Here is a 14986-nt window from a genome sequence, read left to right on the forward strand (position 1 = left end):
ACCATTGTTCTAAGAAGCGGAAATCAGCATTATTTAGTAGAGTAACCTTTTAGTGATTAATTGAATAATCGCTAATTAATCTGATTGATTAATCAGAGTATTAATCGGATGTCTTTAATAAAATATAAAAATAATTAATTTGTTAAACTAAATATATAAATTTAAGAAAAAAATACAGTAATTAATCGGATTATAAAATCGAATTGACCGTGCATATTGCTAAAATCGGTGATTTTTAGAATAAGCACAGAATAAGTGAAATGTCACATTTCAACTAGTAGTTTTCCATCTCCTTCACAATAACTTGCATCACCAAACCTTGTTAAAGCTAATAAAGAGAGAAGCCTACCTATTTTCTCTCTCAGGAGTCTCTCTCTCTCTCTCTCTCCCTCCCTCTCTCTCTCTCGCTCCCTCCCTCCCTCTCTATGTTTCTTAGCTTCACCAGAAAACAAAACAGGGAACCACAGATCATCATTAAATAAACTCACATTATATTTACACATAACATTTCAAACACTGATCACACTCCACTTAAACTTCCAATCTCTGTGATCAAATTAGTTGCATTAAAATGGGAACATGCACATCCAAGCCTCCAAGACCAAATTTATATGCACCTCCAGGAGAAGAAGTTGTGTACGCTGAAGATGACAACAAATCTCCTGCTAAAAATAATTCAAATGTCGAAAAGAAAACACCCATGTTCCCATTTTACTCACCAAGTCCTGCACATTACTTGTTTGGTAAAAAATCTACTTCTTCCCCTGCAAACTCGACTCCTAGGAAGTTCTTTAGAAGGCCACCTTCTCCTGCTAAGCATATAAAGGCAGTACTAAGAAGGCGAAAAGGCGGTGTTAAGGGAGTAGATGATGAAGAGGATTGGGGAGGTCTGGACAAGAGTTTTGGGTTTTCTAAGGAGTTTAAGAGTTGTTATGAAGTTGGAAAAGAAGTTGGAAGAGGGCATTTTGGGTATACTTGTGCTGCTAAGTGTCTGAAGGGTGAGCTTAAAGGTCAACAAGTTGCTGTCAAGATCATTTCTAAGTCTAAGGTCTTACACTTTTGCCTTGTACTTTGTGTTTTTTTTACAAATGTTGTGTTAACTATTTGTGTTTATAGAAAATGTGGTTGCATAGATTCTTGAGGAGGATGTTTCGATTCCGGTAGATCATATATTTTGGGCTAATTATCTTTGATTCTGATCATAAGGAGAAATTCATCATTTGATCTATGCGAAAACTAGTAGTCATTATATGTGTTGAATGATTCATCTACTGAGAAAACAGTTAGAAGTGCTCAAGAGAAGATGCTTTCTTCAAGTTGTGCATACAGGAGTGATCTAAATTAGAATCCAATAACACATCCTTCTATTTGCATTAGTCTTTATTATGGCCATAGCTAAGTTGAAGCATCATTTTCACAGTTTCAGTAAGCTTACAATTTATGAAATCCTATACTTGTTCACATGTATGACACCTCTGAGTACCAGAGCAACATTTCTTACATCGCATAAGAGCCGAAAGTCAGTGCCTGATATTAAAAGAAGAGGTAAGCACTGCTTTGTTTGAGAACAGCAGGGCTAGCACCTAGCAAGTATCATCGCTTCATTTACAAGATTTTGTTTTTGGGTATTTATCAAAATTCTTCTTGTTGTCCTTCTATTGTAAATTGAATGAATTTTTTTCCCTGTTATATTCTCTAAATCCAGATGACAACTGCAATTGCAATCGAGGATGTGAGAAGGGAAGTGAAAATATTAAAAGGCTTGAAAGGACATGAAAATCTTGCCCAATTCTATGATGCATTTGAAGACAAAGATAATGTCTATATAGTAATGGAGTAAGCTCTCATAGACGTGTTTTTAACTACAAGTATACCTCATCATCATCTTGTTTTCTTTCAGATTACAGTTCTATATTCTTCGTATTTCTTTGTAGATAATAGGTATTAATGTTAAAGTTTGTATCTTGGAAAATGACCTGGGATTTTCATTGGACGCTGTAGCTAATTAACTTGATTTGTCAATTTCAGGTTGTGTGAAGGGGGCGAGCTCCTTGACAGAATACTTGCAAGGTTTATTTTCCTTTCACTACAGTCTATGGTCATCAGACTTGTTTCTATATTTTCTCTTCGTTCTATGTTTTTGTTGAATCTTTTCAATGGATATGAACTACTCTACTCGACAGGGGTGGAAAATACTCGGAAGATGATGCAAAGGCTATTATGGGGCAAATTTTGAAAGTAGTCGCATTCTGCCATTTACAGGGTGTAGTGCACCGGGATCTTAAACCAGAGGTAAAGGTCATTCTTTGTCTTAATTAGATACTCAAGTGCAAATAGAAGTTGCATGCTTAAGGTTAATCTCTCCAGAAATATGTTTTCTTTGATAAGTTTTCATGTGTATACTAAACTTTAACTTTTACTGGAGCAGAATTTTCTCTTTAGCACAATGGATGAAAAGTCTCAGTTAAAAACAATAGACTTTGGGCTATCCGATTTTGTCAGACCAGGTAAGTATCGTTTCACCCCGATCTTACAAGAATGTGATTCAATTGTAATTATAGGACAGCATTGATCATTTTCTTTTTGATGTGCAGATGGAAAACTGAATGACATTGTCGGAAGTGCATACTATGTGGCACCTGAAGTTTTACATAGATCTTACAGCACAGAGGCTGATGTGTGGAGTACTGGAGTTATAGTATACATACTTCTTTGTGGAAGTCGCCCATTTTGGGCCCGAACTGAGTCTGGAATTTTTCGAGCAGTTGTCAAGGCTGATCCAAGTTTTGACGAAGAACCTTGGCCTTCATTATCAGTGGAAGCAAAGGATTTTGTGAAGCGCCTTTTGAATAAAGACCCTCGTAAACGAATGAGTGCTGCACAGGCTCTTAGTTAGTCTCTCTCTCTCTCTCAATATCATATTATCATATATCTGTACTTACATAATCACACCCTCAAAGGACTACATTTATGAACACACAGTTGTTTTTTCTTTAACTCTTCATCGTCTTATTTTCAGGTCATTCATGGATAAGGAATCACAATGACATAGAAATCCCACTTGACATAAATATTTTCAGACTCATGAAAGTTTATATGCGATCAACACCATTGCGCAAGGCTGCTTTAAGGGTGTGTACATGATTTAAAGGAGAAATATTGCATTGCTTCTATTCATCTCTTTTTCAAAGTGAACAATGCGCTATCAGTATCGTTTTTCTTTTTAAAGTAGAACAGTAAATATCTCCCTATTGTGCCTGTTACATTTATGCTTTTGTTCTGGAGGACTACACCGGAAGGAGATAGTTGCTCCTAAGATGTTGACCGATGAAGTACTGTCATCGGCTTTGTTAATGAATCCACTCTGACATGACGGGCACTTAAACTGTGGCTTATTTCTCATAGTGTTGGCCTAATTTTGTGTTCAGTTAGATATCACAAGAGACAAACCTTTTCAATTCATTATTTATAGTTTCCCTTAAATTGTTTATTTCACAAACATATCAACTTGTGATGATTTCTCATCCCTCCATTTCATGCATAGGCTTCCTTGTAGAAGTTATTTGTGTGCAATTACATTTGCTATGTTTAGGTTAAGGCATTGATCCATGATTGTATCACATTGTGTTTCTGTCCTTGACTTTCCGTCTTTTGCAACTCTGAATTTATAAGTAAAAACTCCAAGTCCTAGATGTAATAACGTGAACTCTGCCTTTTTTGTGAGGGAGGCTATATAGATCATAACTGATGTCATTTTCAATTTTGCAGGCATTATCAAAGACCTCGACAACAGATGACGTAGCTTACCTGGAGAAGCAGTTTGCAATGCTGGAGCCAAATAAGCACAACTGCATAAACTTGGAAAGCATTAGATCGGTATACTTCCCACTTATAATAATTTTCATATGTCGGGAGGTGTACAATAGATTGTAAAAATTTGCTTCTACATTTTGTCTGAGCAGGCATTGATGAAACACGAAACAGATGCGATGAGGGAGTCACGTACGCCTGATATCCTGACCTCAGTAAGGAAGACGAGCTCTAGTTGTTTGCATGTGTTTTGAGTTTTCTCTATGATAGTATGATTATGGATCTTTTATTGGTGTTCTTCAATTTTCATTCGACAGCTGAATGTTCTTCAATACAGAAGGATGAATTTTGAAGAGTTCAGCGCAGCTGCACTAAATGTGCATCAGATGGAGGCCCTAGACCAGTGGGAACAACATACTCGTTGTGCATATGAAATTTTTGAGAAAGATGGAAACAGGGCAATTGTTATCGAAGAACTGGCATCAGTATGTTTCACTTTCTTCACTACTTTTACCATAAATTTATCGTCACTAAATGAAAGGAACTGCAACTTTTGCTACAATACTTGTTTTGTCTATCACCAACTTTATTTATATGTATGTTCTCAGGAACTTGGTGTTGGTCCTTCAGTCCTTGTCCTTTCCGTGATCCGTGACTGGATACGGCCTAATGATGGAAAATTAAGCTTCCTCGGATTTGTCAAATTGTTACATGGTGTTTCTATACGAAGTATTGGGAGCGGGAAGTAAAGAGTAGCAGTACGTTTGAGAATAGGATAAATGAGGAACTCGGAAAGGAAGTGCTACAGCTTGAAAATATTCTACAAAGTCTGTGCACTCCAATTATTTCGGCTTCCCAGCAAAAAATTCTGTAAAAACAGTAGCAGCTTTACATGATAGTTATTTGCTTTGTAATTTCTTCATCCAGATATCATACACACAGGCTCTTCTGTTCCAAATACAAATGCTGAACCCTAGTCACCAACTGCTGTAAAATCAAATTCAGTTGGTGAGCTTTTGGTATTGTTTTCTGCTTATCGATTGGCTCTCAGCAATTATCCTTTGCATTTCTAAGATCTAGACACTACATAAATTCTACTGATAGCGTATGATCAACTTATGCAGTCTTATGATCAAGCAAGATGTACAAGGCAGTGGTGCTCGGAGTACTGGTAGAAAAAAATGGTTGATATGGTCTAACGAGTGTTAAGCAGATTAGAAATGCAGTAATAATATTTTGATCTTTCAGCTGTACTCGAAACATTTAAAAGAAGAAAAATCAGCATTGTCGAAATTGTTTTTAGAAATTGCCTGGGTTCCATTTTAGCATTCTTTTTAAAAAAGGGCATTATCATGATATTATTCCTATAAAAAGGATTGTACTAGACATAATGCAATCTAAACGACATTGCAGCTCTCAAATTGCAGGTCTCAGAGTGTAGTTCTCAGTTAACAGCTCTCAGACAACTTACAAATATTTCTATACTTACTTGGAAGGATGAACTCTATCTAGTTGAACAATTTCGTAAAAGATTACTTGATAACAAGAACTCATCCAAAGATTGTGCATATGATTATACGAACATAGTTTAGGAGATTCTAAATTTTGAGTTTTTATACAAACAAGATTGATATAAGTTGAGTTGTACCTTCAACTGCAGTGTTTCTCCTCCAAGTAGGCGTTTTTCTCCCATGGTAGATGCATGGCACACCTCAGTTTACTCTGCACACATAGGTTTGAAAGCAAATGAAAAGTACAGTATTAGTATACTGATCAATCATGTTCAACATCATTAGAGTTTAGGAGGAAGAAATGTGAGTAGGGAACAAAAAAGTTACCTATTGCAGTCAAAACTAGGATCAGCTGAGAATATGAAAGGAAGTCCACATTTCCCTGGGAGAGCATTATATGGTGCAATACTGGCCGGCCTGATTCTACTACTTTGCTGGACACAAGAACAGAGTTGTCTCCTCTCCACTGTAGTTTTGGCTGATTTAACGAATTCTCTATACGCTATGCAGCACTCACCAGACAGCTCTTGTTGTTTACCACTCAAGACAAACGGACTGCACAAGGCTGCTGTTCGCTGGTACTCAGGTCCCCCACATATAAAGGACTCCACAGTTAGCGCGGTCATCACCTCAAAAACAATCACTAAGAAGAAAGTAATCCTTCCCATTGCTGCCTGCTTCGACTTGAACTTGCAAGTATATGTTACTTATGGACACAAAATCTATGAGTATATAGATTGGAGCTTGGATGATTTTTTTTGAGCTAGACCACAGCATCTATATAAAGGCAGGTTGGACAAGTAAGGTAAGATGTCTTTTAACCAACAATCAGGACACCATATGTTGCAGTTTGCTCCAAAAAGATTAGTTCATTTCACAAAAAGATCAATACAAGATGAAGCTACCAGCTTGTACTCCAGTATATGTGTTGAAATTTTCAGTGAAAGATTAGTTCATTTCATAAAAAGATCGATACAAGCCAGCTTGTGCAGACAAAGTAGAAAATATTGCAGGAAAGAGCAACTAATAAATGGACAGCCAACCAAAATATTGAAACCACATGTTTTAACTACCTAACATAACAAAGTGGCCATTGCAGCAAAAGAAACATAAAATATGAATCTTGTTTACAAGCATATTAAGTGTGTGCTATGTGCTAGCTCCATGAAGCTGGTTAACTGTAGTATACAGCTTAGCTGAACCGTCGTATCCGTTAGTGGAGGAGTACAAATCTGTAGATGTCATGGCTAATATGGAACTCTATTTAGCTTCTGTGAATATTGTAGATTATCAATTTTTTTAACTTCCTTGTTACGGGAGAGAATATGAAGCTTTCAATAATATATTTTAACCTGCTGTCTGAGCCACGAATCTGTAAAACTTGAATCTAGCATAAACTAACTCACATTTGAACTGCATAAGTCATACGAGTCTTATATGTAAGAAAATCAAACTTGCTAACTGACAAGATGTATGTTTCAGGGTTTAGAAGTATATTATCATCTGAATTTTGTAATTTGATATTTAGAGGAAGAGGAGTTACTGTCTTCTTAGGAAAATCATCTACAATGCCCTGGAGCATTTCTTTTGTAAATTTGCTATGCTTAGAACTGTAAGAGCAGCAATGCTAATAGTATTCTGCTAAATCTATCTCTTATTACAGTTTCTACTTAAAATGAAGGTCAACATTACGTTGGTAAACATAAAAATATGTGAGATCTTCTTAAGTAGAGGAACACATAAGAATCTACACTAGCACATTGTAGCTCGTGGTCTCACTCAAATCGTGTTCCAAGACCACCAACCTAAGACTTAGTTTTTTTTAACAAAGTCTCACTTTCATCTATAGTCACAAATTGTTAATTTCTTTAATGAATCTGTTAAAGGTTGGAGGATACGCGGTTGGATATGAAAATTTGACATTCGTGACAGTAAGGGGATCTGGACATTTTGTTCTAAGTTATCAGCTTTGACAATAATGATTCCTGTTATAGGAACATTTAGAAACTGGTGACTTTTTGCCTATGAAAACAAATTAATTCACAAAGAACATAGAGTACGCCATAAATAGTTGCAGAGCAATTAATCCATGAAATATTTTTAGGACCACTGTTAGCATACTAGTCAGAAACTTAGAGAAATGCAAATGACAACAATGGTATCAATAAGACTAGCCAAATTTTACAAATGTACTGCATCATGTGCAAATACTTCAAACTATGACAATACTGAAAAACAAACACTTACACTCTTAGGCTATTTTTTGTGCCCCTGGGGCTGTCGCTTATACCAGGGAGGTACCATAAGTTTTGTATAAATCTTGCTCTAGTAACCATTGAATTTTTGTCTTACAAGTAATGAACAGTCTGTAATGTGTGTTTTGCAGAGATTTTTACAAGTACTTAATCTTTTCTACGAGCTTAAGACCTCTATTAAATCCCCACTTCTCCATTAGCCTACGATAGGTAACATACCATAAAGAATTTAAAGTTACTATTACCAGCATATATGAAGTGTATTTTTTGTATATTCAGCATAGATTATGAAACAGGGATCCAAAATTTGGCATCAGCATAAGCAAATAACAGGGAAGCATACATATAATGTTAATTTCAAAATAACGAAAAAAGAACTAGGAGATTCATAGTTAATAATAGACAACTAACAATCATCAAAGACAAATCTTCTTACTACAGCACAGACTCTCCTCTTCAAATTTCCTCTTCCCGAGCTTGCTGATATCTTCAACTGCCCCCTCTTCTTCATCGAACAGCAAGGCCATGAATGAATCCATGGAAGAGGGATCCCAACCAAAGTCATTGAACTCTGGTGAAGCATTATCAAATTGATCAGCAACAGCTACATAATTATAGGAATCACCATAACCACTATCCATGACAAACAAATTTTCTGAAGCTAAACACTCCGTGCTCTCAATCTCAACCACACTTGTCGATGTTAAATTTGCAGTCCCCTCCACATTGTCCCAGACACTCCTCTCAACAATCTCCTCGTTCTTCTTCTGTTCAATGTTTTGACCTTTAGCCCTATTAATTAAACTATGATCAGTACTTTTGGACCCCGGGATGAATACAGGATTCTTAGAAGAATCGAACGTGATTTTACAAAGAACAACATCATCCCCATTAGCAGATTTAAGGCCCTTATTAATCCCGCTTAATGAGTACTCATGCATTCTAAAGTGCCCGGCCTTACTAAGATCAAACTGATCCCCAGTGTCATGAATCTCAAAAAGTAACATTCGTTGCTCACCGATAACATTGCCATCACAATCCCTAATAGGTTTCCTCTTTGTTTTACCATCCCAAGTGCCACAGCCAGCTTTCTTGCAGGTATTTTCTCGAATGCTCCTCTTCTTACTAGTCTCCGAGGAACGTAACTTAGATAAGGTAGTAAACACGTATAAGTACTTCTCAGTTAAATTATCAGGAGAGTCAGTCCAGGAATCCTCATCATTAACATCGAATAATTGCCAGGGAGTTGAGTTGGGGCCGTACAATTCTCTGTTTTGGATAATGTTGCACGCGAGCTTTTGTCCAAGAACCTTGGGCTTTAAGTAACAAGTTATAAGTTCTTGATCGTTCGGGTAGAACCTGAATCCTGGTGCTAATTTTATTCTTTCAGCCATTACCATTCACCACTGAAAATTAATGAGAAAGATTGAGAGAGAGAGAGAGAGAAAGATTCGGAGAGATTTGAGAGAGATTGAGAGAGAAAGAGGGAGAGAGAGAGGGAGGGAGAGAAAGAGAGAGATTCAGAGAGAGTGAGGGAGAAAGATTCAGAGAGATTTGAGAGAGGGAGGGAGAGAGAGATTTGAGAGAGAGAGAGATTTTATGTGTCGGAAAACAGTTGTAATTACAAGTGGTGTCGTGCCTCTTACCCTGTATTTATAGGTTTGGACACAACCGCTTTACTAAAACTGTTTTTGTAAATACCTTTCCAAGTCGAATAAGGATCGTTAAACTGGATCAAGCCCAATTACAAGATTACCTAGAATCGGATGTTGCGTCTTGTGCGCGTTAGAAATCCAGGATTTAATTGATCGGATAAATAATCTGATTTTCAGTTTAAAAAAAAGATTATAATTTAAGTTTTCATAATTTTGTTATCTAATTGATCGTAATTGGGCTTTTCTCATAAATATCTAAAATTTATAAACTTTTTGAAAAAATATTGTCAGTTTTTAAAACAAATTGCAAAAATACTAGCTTTCAAAAAATATTTACAAAAATACGGAGGTTGCATTTGCAACCATATCTGCAACTGCTAGCAACCACATATGCAAGTACAAATACAAATAAATCTGTTAAAAATAACATTTAGTTGCAAAATAAGATAATCGCGTGGTTGCAAATGACTAAAAATGAGTGCCCCTGCGGGGCCAATATTAATATCACAAAATAACCATAAAATTAACCAAAAGTATAGCAAAAAACGCCTAAAAATAATCAATTTTCTTTAACCAAAAACATGAAGACAACAATTTACCATTAAGTCTTGTCAATTGACATGGTCTGTTTTGTTATTGTCATCTCGTCATTATAGTCCTGGTTCTTAGTTTTTGTCTTCTCAATCATCATTTTATCATTGTCATGGATTTGATACAAGGCATGAATGCCGTTTCATTGGTGGACGAGGAAGAAGGAGGTCTTGAGATAGAGCAATCAATGGGAGATGTGACTGGTTTGCAGATTCAAGGTTTCGATCCAAAACTCTGTGTGGTTGGAAGATTCATATCTGAAGGAAAGTTGGATTTTATGGCAATGCAACACACTATGGCCACCCTATGGAAACCTGGGAGAGGAGTCTATATGAAGGAGTTATATTTGAATCTATACTTGTTCCAATTTTATCATGAGTTAGATGTTAAGAGGGTGATGGAGGGATGCCCATGGTCTTTCAACAGACGTGCACTGGTTATGACTCGCTTAAAACAAGGTGAAAATCCGAGAAATGTTGATCTGAATGCAATGGATATATGAGTACAGGTACATGATCTGAGACCTGGCTTCATGTCAGAAAAAGTATTGCAGGGTATTGGAAACTACGTGGGTAAGTTTGTCGCTGGATGTCCCAACAATTTCACTGGAGTATGGCGGGATTATATGAGAATTTGCATATCCATTGATTTACGAGTGCCTCTGAAAAGATGAATGAAGATCAAAATGACAGGAGATGAATGGTTCTGGGTCAACTTTAAATATGAAAACATACCAACATTTTGTTTTGTTTGTGGCATTGTTGGTCATGCTGAGAAATTTTGTGGTAAACTGTTCGAAATGCCAGAAGCTGACATTGTCAAGACTTACGGTCCATGGTTGCGAGCTCCATTCAGAAACCAAATTAAGCCAATTGGTGCCAAATGGCTGCGAAACGGCATGAATGTCGGTGATTTAAGCTCAGGGAAGGAGAAGCATGCTATTAATTCTGATAGGGATGACGTCAATCAAGATTCACAAAACCCTCCAATAATTGTGGAGTCCGGTAAACGAGGAGAAATTAGAGGGATAGCAGGATTTCAAAATACTATCATGGGCGCGGTAAAAGAGCATAGTAATAATACTGTAACAGATTCTCAGATAAATGTGGAGCAAATCAATGCAAGAAATATATCCATTATTGAATCAAAAAAGAGGAGAACAGATAATGGGCTGGATATCAATAATTGTTTGGGCCAAAATAAAGATATTATCATGGAATCTGAGGGGGAGATCTTGTCTGAGATTAATGAGGAAACAACAGATAACAGCAGCATGCCAAAAAACATGTTTGGGGCGAGTACTCATGGGAGTGCTCGCCTATCATTATGAGTATCTTAGGATGGAATTGTCATGGGCTTGGGACCCCATGGGCTTTTCAATTCCTAAAGGAGATAGTTCTCCAGAAGAAACCCGATTTTGTCTTTATAAGTGAGATTTTATGTAAACAAGCAACAGTGGAGAGTTTTAGGCAATCAGTTGGTTTTGAAGGAAGTGTAGCTGTTGAAACGCAGGGGCATAGCGGAGGTATTGCAATGATTTGGAGGCATCAAAATGAAGTAACATTGCAATCTTTAATAAGAATCATATTGACATAGTAGTTGTAAATAAAGATGGTAATACGTTCAGAGTGACTGGTGTTTACGGAGAACCGGATAGAAGAAAGAGAGCAGAAACCTGGAGCTTAATTCGATTGTTATCAAGTCGTAATACTCTGCCATGGTGTTTGATAGGTGATCTAAATAATGTATTGTCTTAGGCTGATAAAAAGGGTGGCAGACTGTATCCCTCTCAATTAATTCAAGGTTTCAGGGATGTTATAGAAGACTGTAACTTGTCGGATATGGATTTGATTGGTTATCCATTTACTTGGGAGAGAGGTTCAGCAGCAGCAGATCGTATTGAAGTAAGGCTTGATCGCGCTTTAATTTCTGTTGATTTTCAGAACATGTTCCCAGAGGCCAAGTTATATAACTTGGAAGTTTCAACTTCTGATCATTGTCCCATTTTGTTGGACCTGCACAGCACAATAGTTGGTTTTCAAACAAAGAGCTTCAGATTTGAAAATGCCTGGTTACGAGAACCGATGTGTCAACGGATCGTAGAAGATGTTTGGAGCAGTGGTATGAGCTGATCTTTTTATGAAAAACTGGAGGAGTGCTCAGAAATTCTCTCGAGTTGGGGCAAGGATATAACAGGAAGCTTCAAAAACAGAATTAATCAATGTAAGAGAGCAATTAAAATTCTAAAAGGAAGACGAGATGATGAGTCTTTAGCCACTCTTAGAGAGGAACAGAAAAAGCTCTCGGAAATTTATGCGCAACAGGAAGTTTTTTGGCGCCAGCGATCGAAACAATTGTGGCTCAGGGAAGGAGATCGTAACAACAAGTTTTTTCATGCCTCAATGAAAAATAGGCGAGCTTGCAATCATATTAAAAGTCTCAAAAACATTGAGGGCCAGGAGGTGCAATGGAATAATGGTTTGGAGGAAGTGATAACTGGCTATTTCTCTAGTCTGTTCCAAGCGTCTAACACGGAGTGAGCTGAAATTGTTCAATGCATCGATAGAAAAATTACAACTGCTCAGAATGACATGCTGCTAAGCCCAGTTTCGGATGTTGAGGTTAAACAGGCCTTGTTTCACATGCATCCAGAGAAAAGCCCAGGCCCTGAAGGCATGACACCGGGCTTTTATCAAAAAATTTGGAACATTCTTAGTGCAGATGTGATTAAAGTGGTCAAGCAATTTTTCGACACGGGTGTTCTTGATGAGAAGCTCATTACGACCAATATTGCATTAATTCCTAAGAAGAGGAACCCTCAATCTATGAAGGATTTGCGTCCAATCTCTCTTTGCAACGTACTTTATAAAGTCATCTCCAAGGTACTTGCAAATTGGCTTAAAAAGATTATTGACACAATTATTTCGGATACTCAAAGTGCATTCATTCCGGGCCGATTAATTTCTGATAATATTATGATTGCACATGAGTTAATGCATTTTATGAAAAGAAAAACAACAGGAAAACAAGGATGGATGGCTCTCAAGATTGATATGAGCAAAGCCTATGATCGAGTCGAGTGGGACTTTTTGGCTGCAGTATTGATAAAACTGGGCTTTGATCATAGAGTAGTGAGTATGTATATGGCCTGCATTTCTTCAGTAACGTACCAGGTTGCTCATGCTGGTAAGGTCTTTGGCTCCATTATTCTTTCTCGAGGCATAAGACAGGGGGATCCCCTCTCTTCATACCTGTTTCTAATATGCATCGAAGGACTAACATCTTTTATTCATAGCTATGAAAGGAGAGGTCTTTTGTAGGGTATTAGGGTTGTCCGTTCAGCCCCATCTGTTTCACATATGTTTTTTTGCAGACGATTGTTACATCTTCTGCAAAGCAGATATCACATGTGCGAGTCATGTTCAAGATATGCTGCAAACCTTTGAGCAGGCCTCAGGGCAGCAGATTAATATCGATAAGTCCTCAGTTATATTCAGCAGAAATGTTAGCAACAACCTGAAGGACAGTTTGTGCCAGCACTTGGGTTTTAAGGAAGTAGGTGAAGATTGCTTGTATTTGGGGTTACCAAGCTTCCTGCATAAAAAGAAAACAGTAGATTTTGGCTATATCAAAGAAAAGCTGTAAGACAAATTACAAGGTTGGGACAAAAAGAAGTTATCACGCGGAGGTAAGGAAATTTTGATTAAGTCTACTGCTCAAACTCTTCCAAACTACACCATGAGTGTCTTTTTGCTTCCTATGGATACATGTAAGGAGCTGGAACGCTCTATGTGTAAATTTTGGTGGAACACGAATGCAGCAATAGGAAAATCTATTCATTGGATGTCATGGGAAAGAATGAGCAATAGAAAGAGTGAGGGAGGAATGGGATTTCGGAGTGTGCATGAATTTAATGTTGCATTGTTGGGTAAGCAGGTTTGGAGGTTATTGGTTCACCCGGATAAGCTTGTATCAAGAATTTTCAAGGCCAGATATTATCCAATGGGCTCGATATTATCAGCAAATCTTGGCAGCAATCCTAGTTACATTTGGAGGAGCGTATTAGCAGCTCAGCATCTGGTGAAATAAGGAGTCTCTTGTTGTGTAGGGAGTGGTCAGTCTATTTTTATAAAGGATATTCCATGGTTGCCAGATGTCCTTGATCCGTACGTGCATACCAGTTCTGAGTCTTTGATTAATCAACCTGTATCCTCTCTTATGATTACAGGTACTAAACAATGGGATGTAGAACTCATTCGAGATATCTTCGATGACAGAGACTCTAATCTTATTTTATCTATACCTTTGGGGGACGATAATGAAGACAACTGGTATTGGAGACACGATAAACTGGGAATCTATTTGGTTAAAAGTGCATATATCACATTGCAATGCAGTAGGAGGCAGAGTTTGAATGATAATACAAGCTTCTGGAGGAAATTATGGAATCTCAAAGTTCCTCCAAAAGTTAAAAAATTTCTTTGGAGATTGATTTCGAATTGCCTACCCGCTAAAGATCTTCTCCGTGTCAAACAAGTTCGCGTTAACAGTTGGTGTCCAGTTTGTAATGAGGATACATAGACCATCTTGCATTCTTTGGTGTTGTGCTCTTTTGCAGAGAACTGTAGGATTGCAGCAGCTCTTCCCGTTATTACAGGCGAGTATCAATCTTTTGGTGACTGGCTTCAGCTGGTGTTTGAACAGTGTGACAATTTCTCAGTCATAGTTTCAGTTATGCTGTGTTGGATGTTGTGGAAGAATCGTAACGATCTAGTTTGGACTCAAAAATGTTTAACAGCTATGGAGGTCGTGCATGTTAGTGTAGGTGCCCTAGAGGCAATACATTATTCTTTTATCTTTATGTCAGTTGATCATTCAATAAATGTATTTATTATGACCTTAATTACTGCGATATTTTGTTAGCATAATAAATGTCCTTAGAATCATGATACAAATTGTATAGTTTAAGTACATGACTTGAACTTGAGATTATATAATATATCATATTCTTAAAGGTCCCTAGTCGAGTATTATTATATAGGACAATAATAATACATAGATAGACTAGTATGTTGTTTGACAAGATAACCACATCTCATTGGTTATAAGTATGGGGATACTGAAGTCAATACATAGGTACATGTGAGAGTACATGGTACTGGAC

At 37.2% G+C, this 14986-nt stretch overlaps 2 protein-coding genes and 1 long non-coding RNA gene across 3 annotated transcripts; 2 read left to right on the forward strand and 1 right to left on the reverse strand.

Annotated features, from left to right (window-relative positions):
* Positions 1-334: 334 nt before the first annotated feature.
* LOC141684702 (CDPK-related kinase 5-like) lies at positions 335-5102 on the forward strand. The gene is made up of 11 exons (XM_074489786.1): positions 335-1048; positions 1706-1836; positions 2029-2070; positions 2184-2292; positions 2429-2507; positions 2595-2891; positions 3020-3132; positions 3769-3876; positions 3963-4025; positions 4128-4295; positions 4419-5102. Exons 1-11 carry the CDS (start codon positions 572-574, stop codon positions 4557-4559), a joined length of 1728 nt encoding a protein of 575 aa, XP_074345887.1. The 5' UTR covers positions 335-571; the 3' UTR covers positions 4560-5102.
* LOC141684703 (uncharacterized) lies at positions 4664-6216 on the reverse strand. The gene is made up of 3 exons (XR_012560660.1): positions 5649-6216; positions 5459-5532; positions 4664-4797 (listed from the first exon to the last, which is right to left on the reverse strand). It is a non-coding gene; the product is annotated as an uncharacterized LOC141684703 (long non-coding RNA).
* Positions 6217-11148: 4932 nt separating this feature from the next.
* LOC141684893 (uncharacterized) lies at positions 11149-12362 on the forward strand. The gene is made up of 3 exons (XM_074490031.1): positions 11149-11379; positions 11580-11943; positions 12073-12362. The coding sequence occupies exons 1-3, from the start codon at positions 11149-11151 to the stop codon at positions 12360-12362; spliced, it is 885 nt and encodes a 294-aa protein (XP_074346132.1).
* Positions 12363-14986: the final 2624 nt, after the last annotated feature.

This window comes from Apium graveolens, chromosome 9 (assembly GCF_009905375.1).
Source record: "Apium graveolens cultivar Ventura chromosome 9, ASM990537v1, whole genome shotgun sequence".
Taxonomy (NCBI): domain Eukaryota; kingdom Viridiplantae; phylum Streptophyta; class Magnoliopsida; order Apiales; family Apiaceae; genus Apium; species Apium graveolens.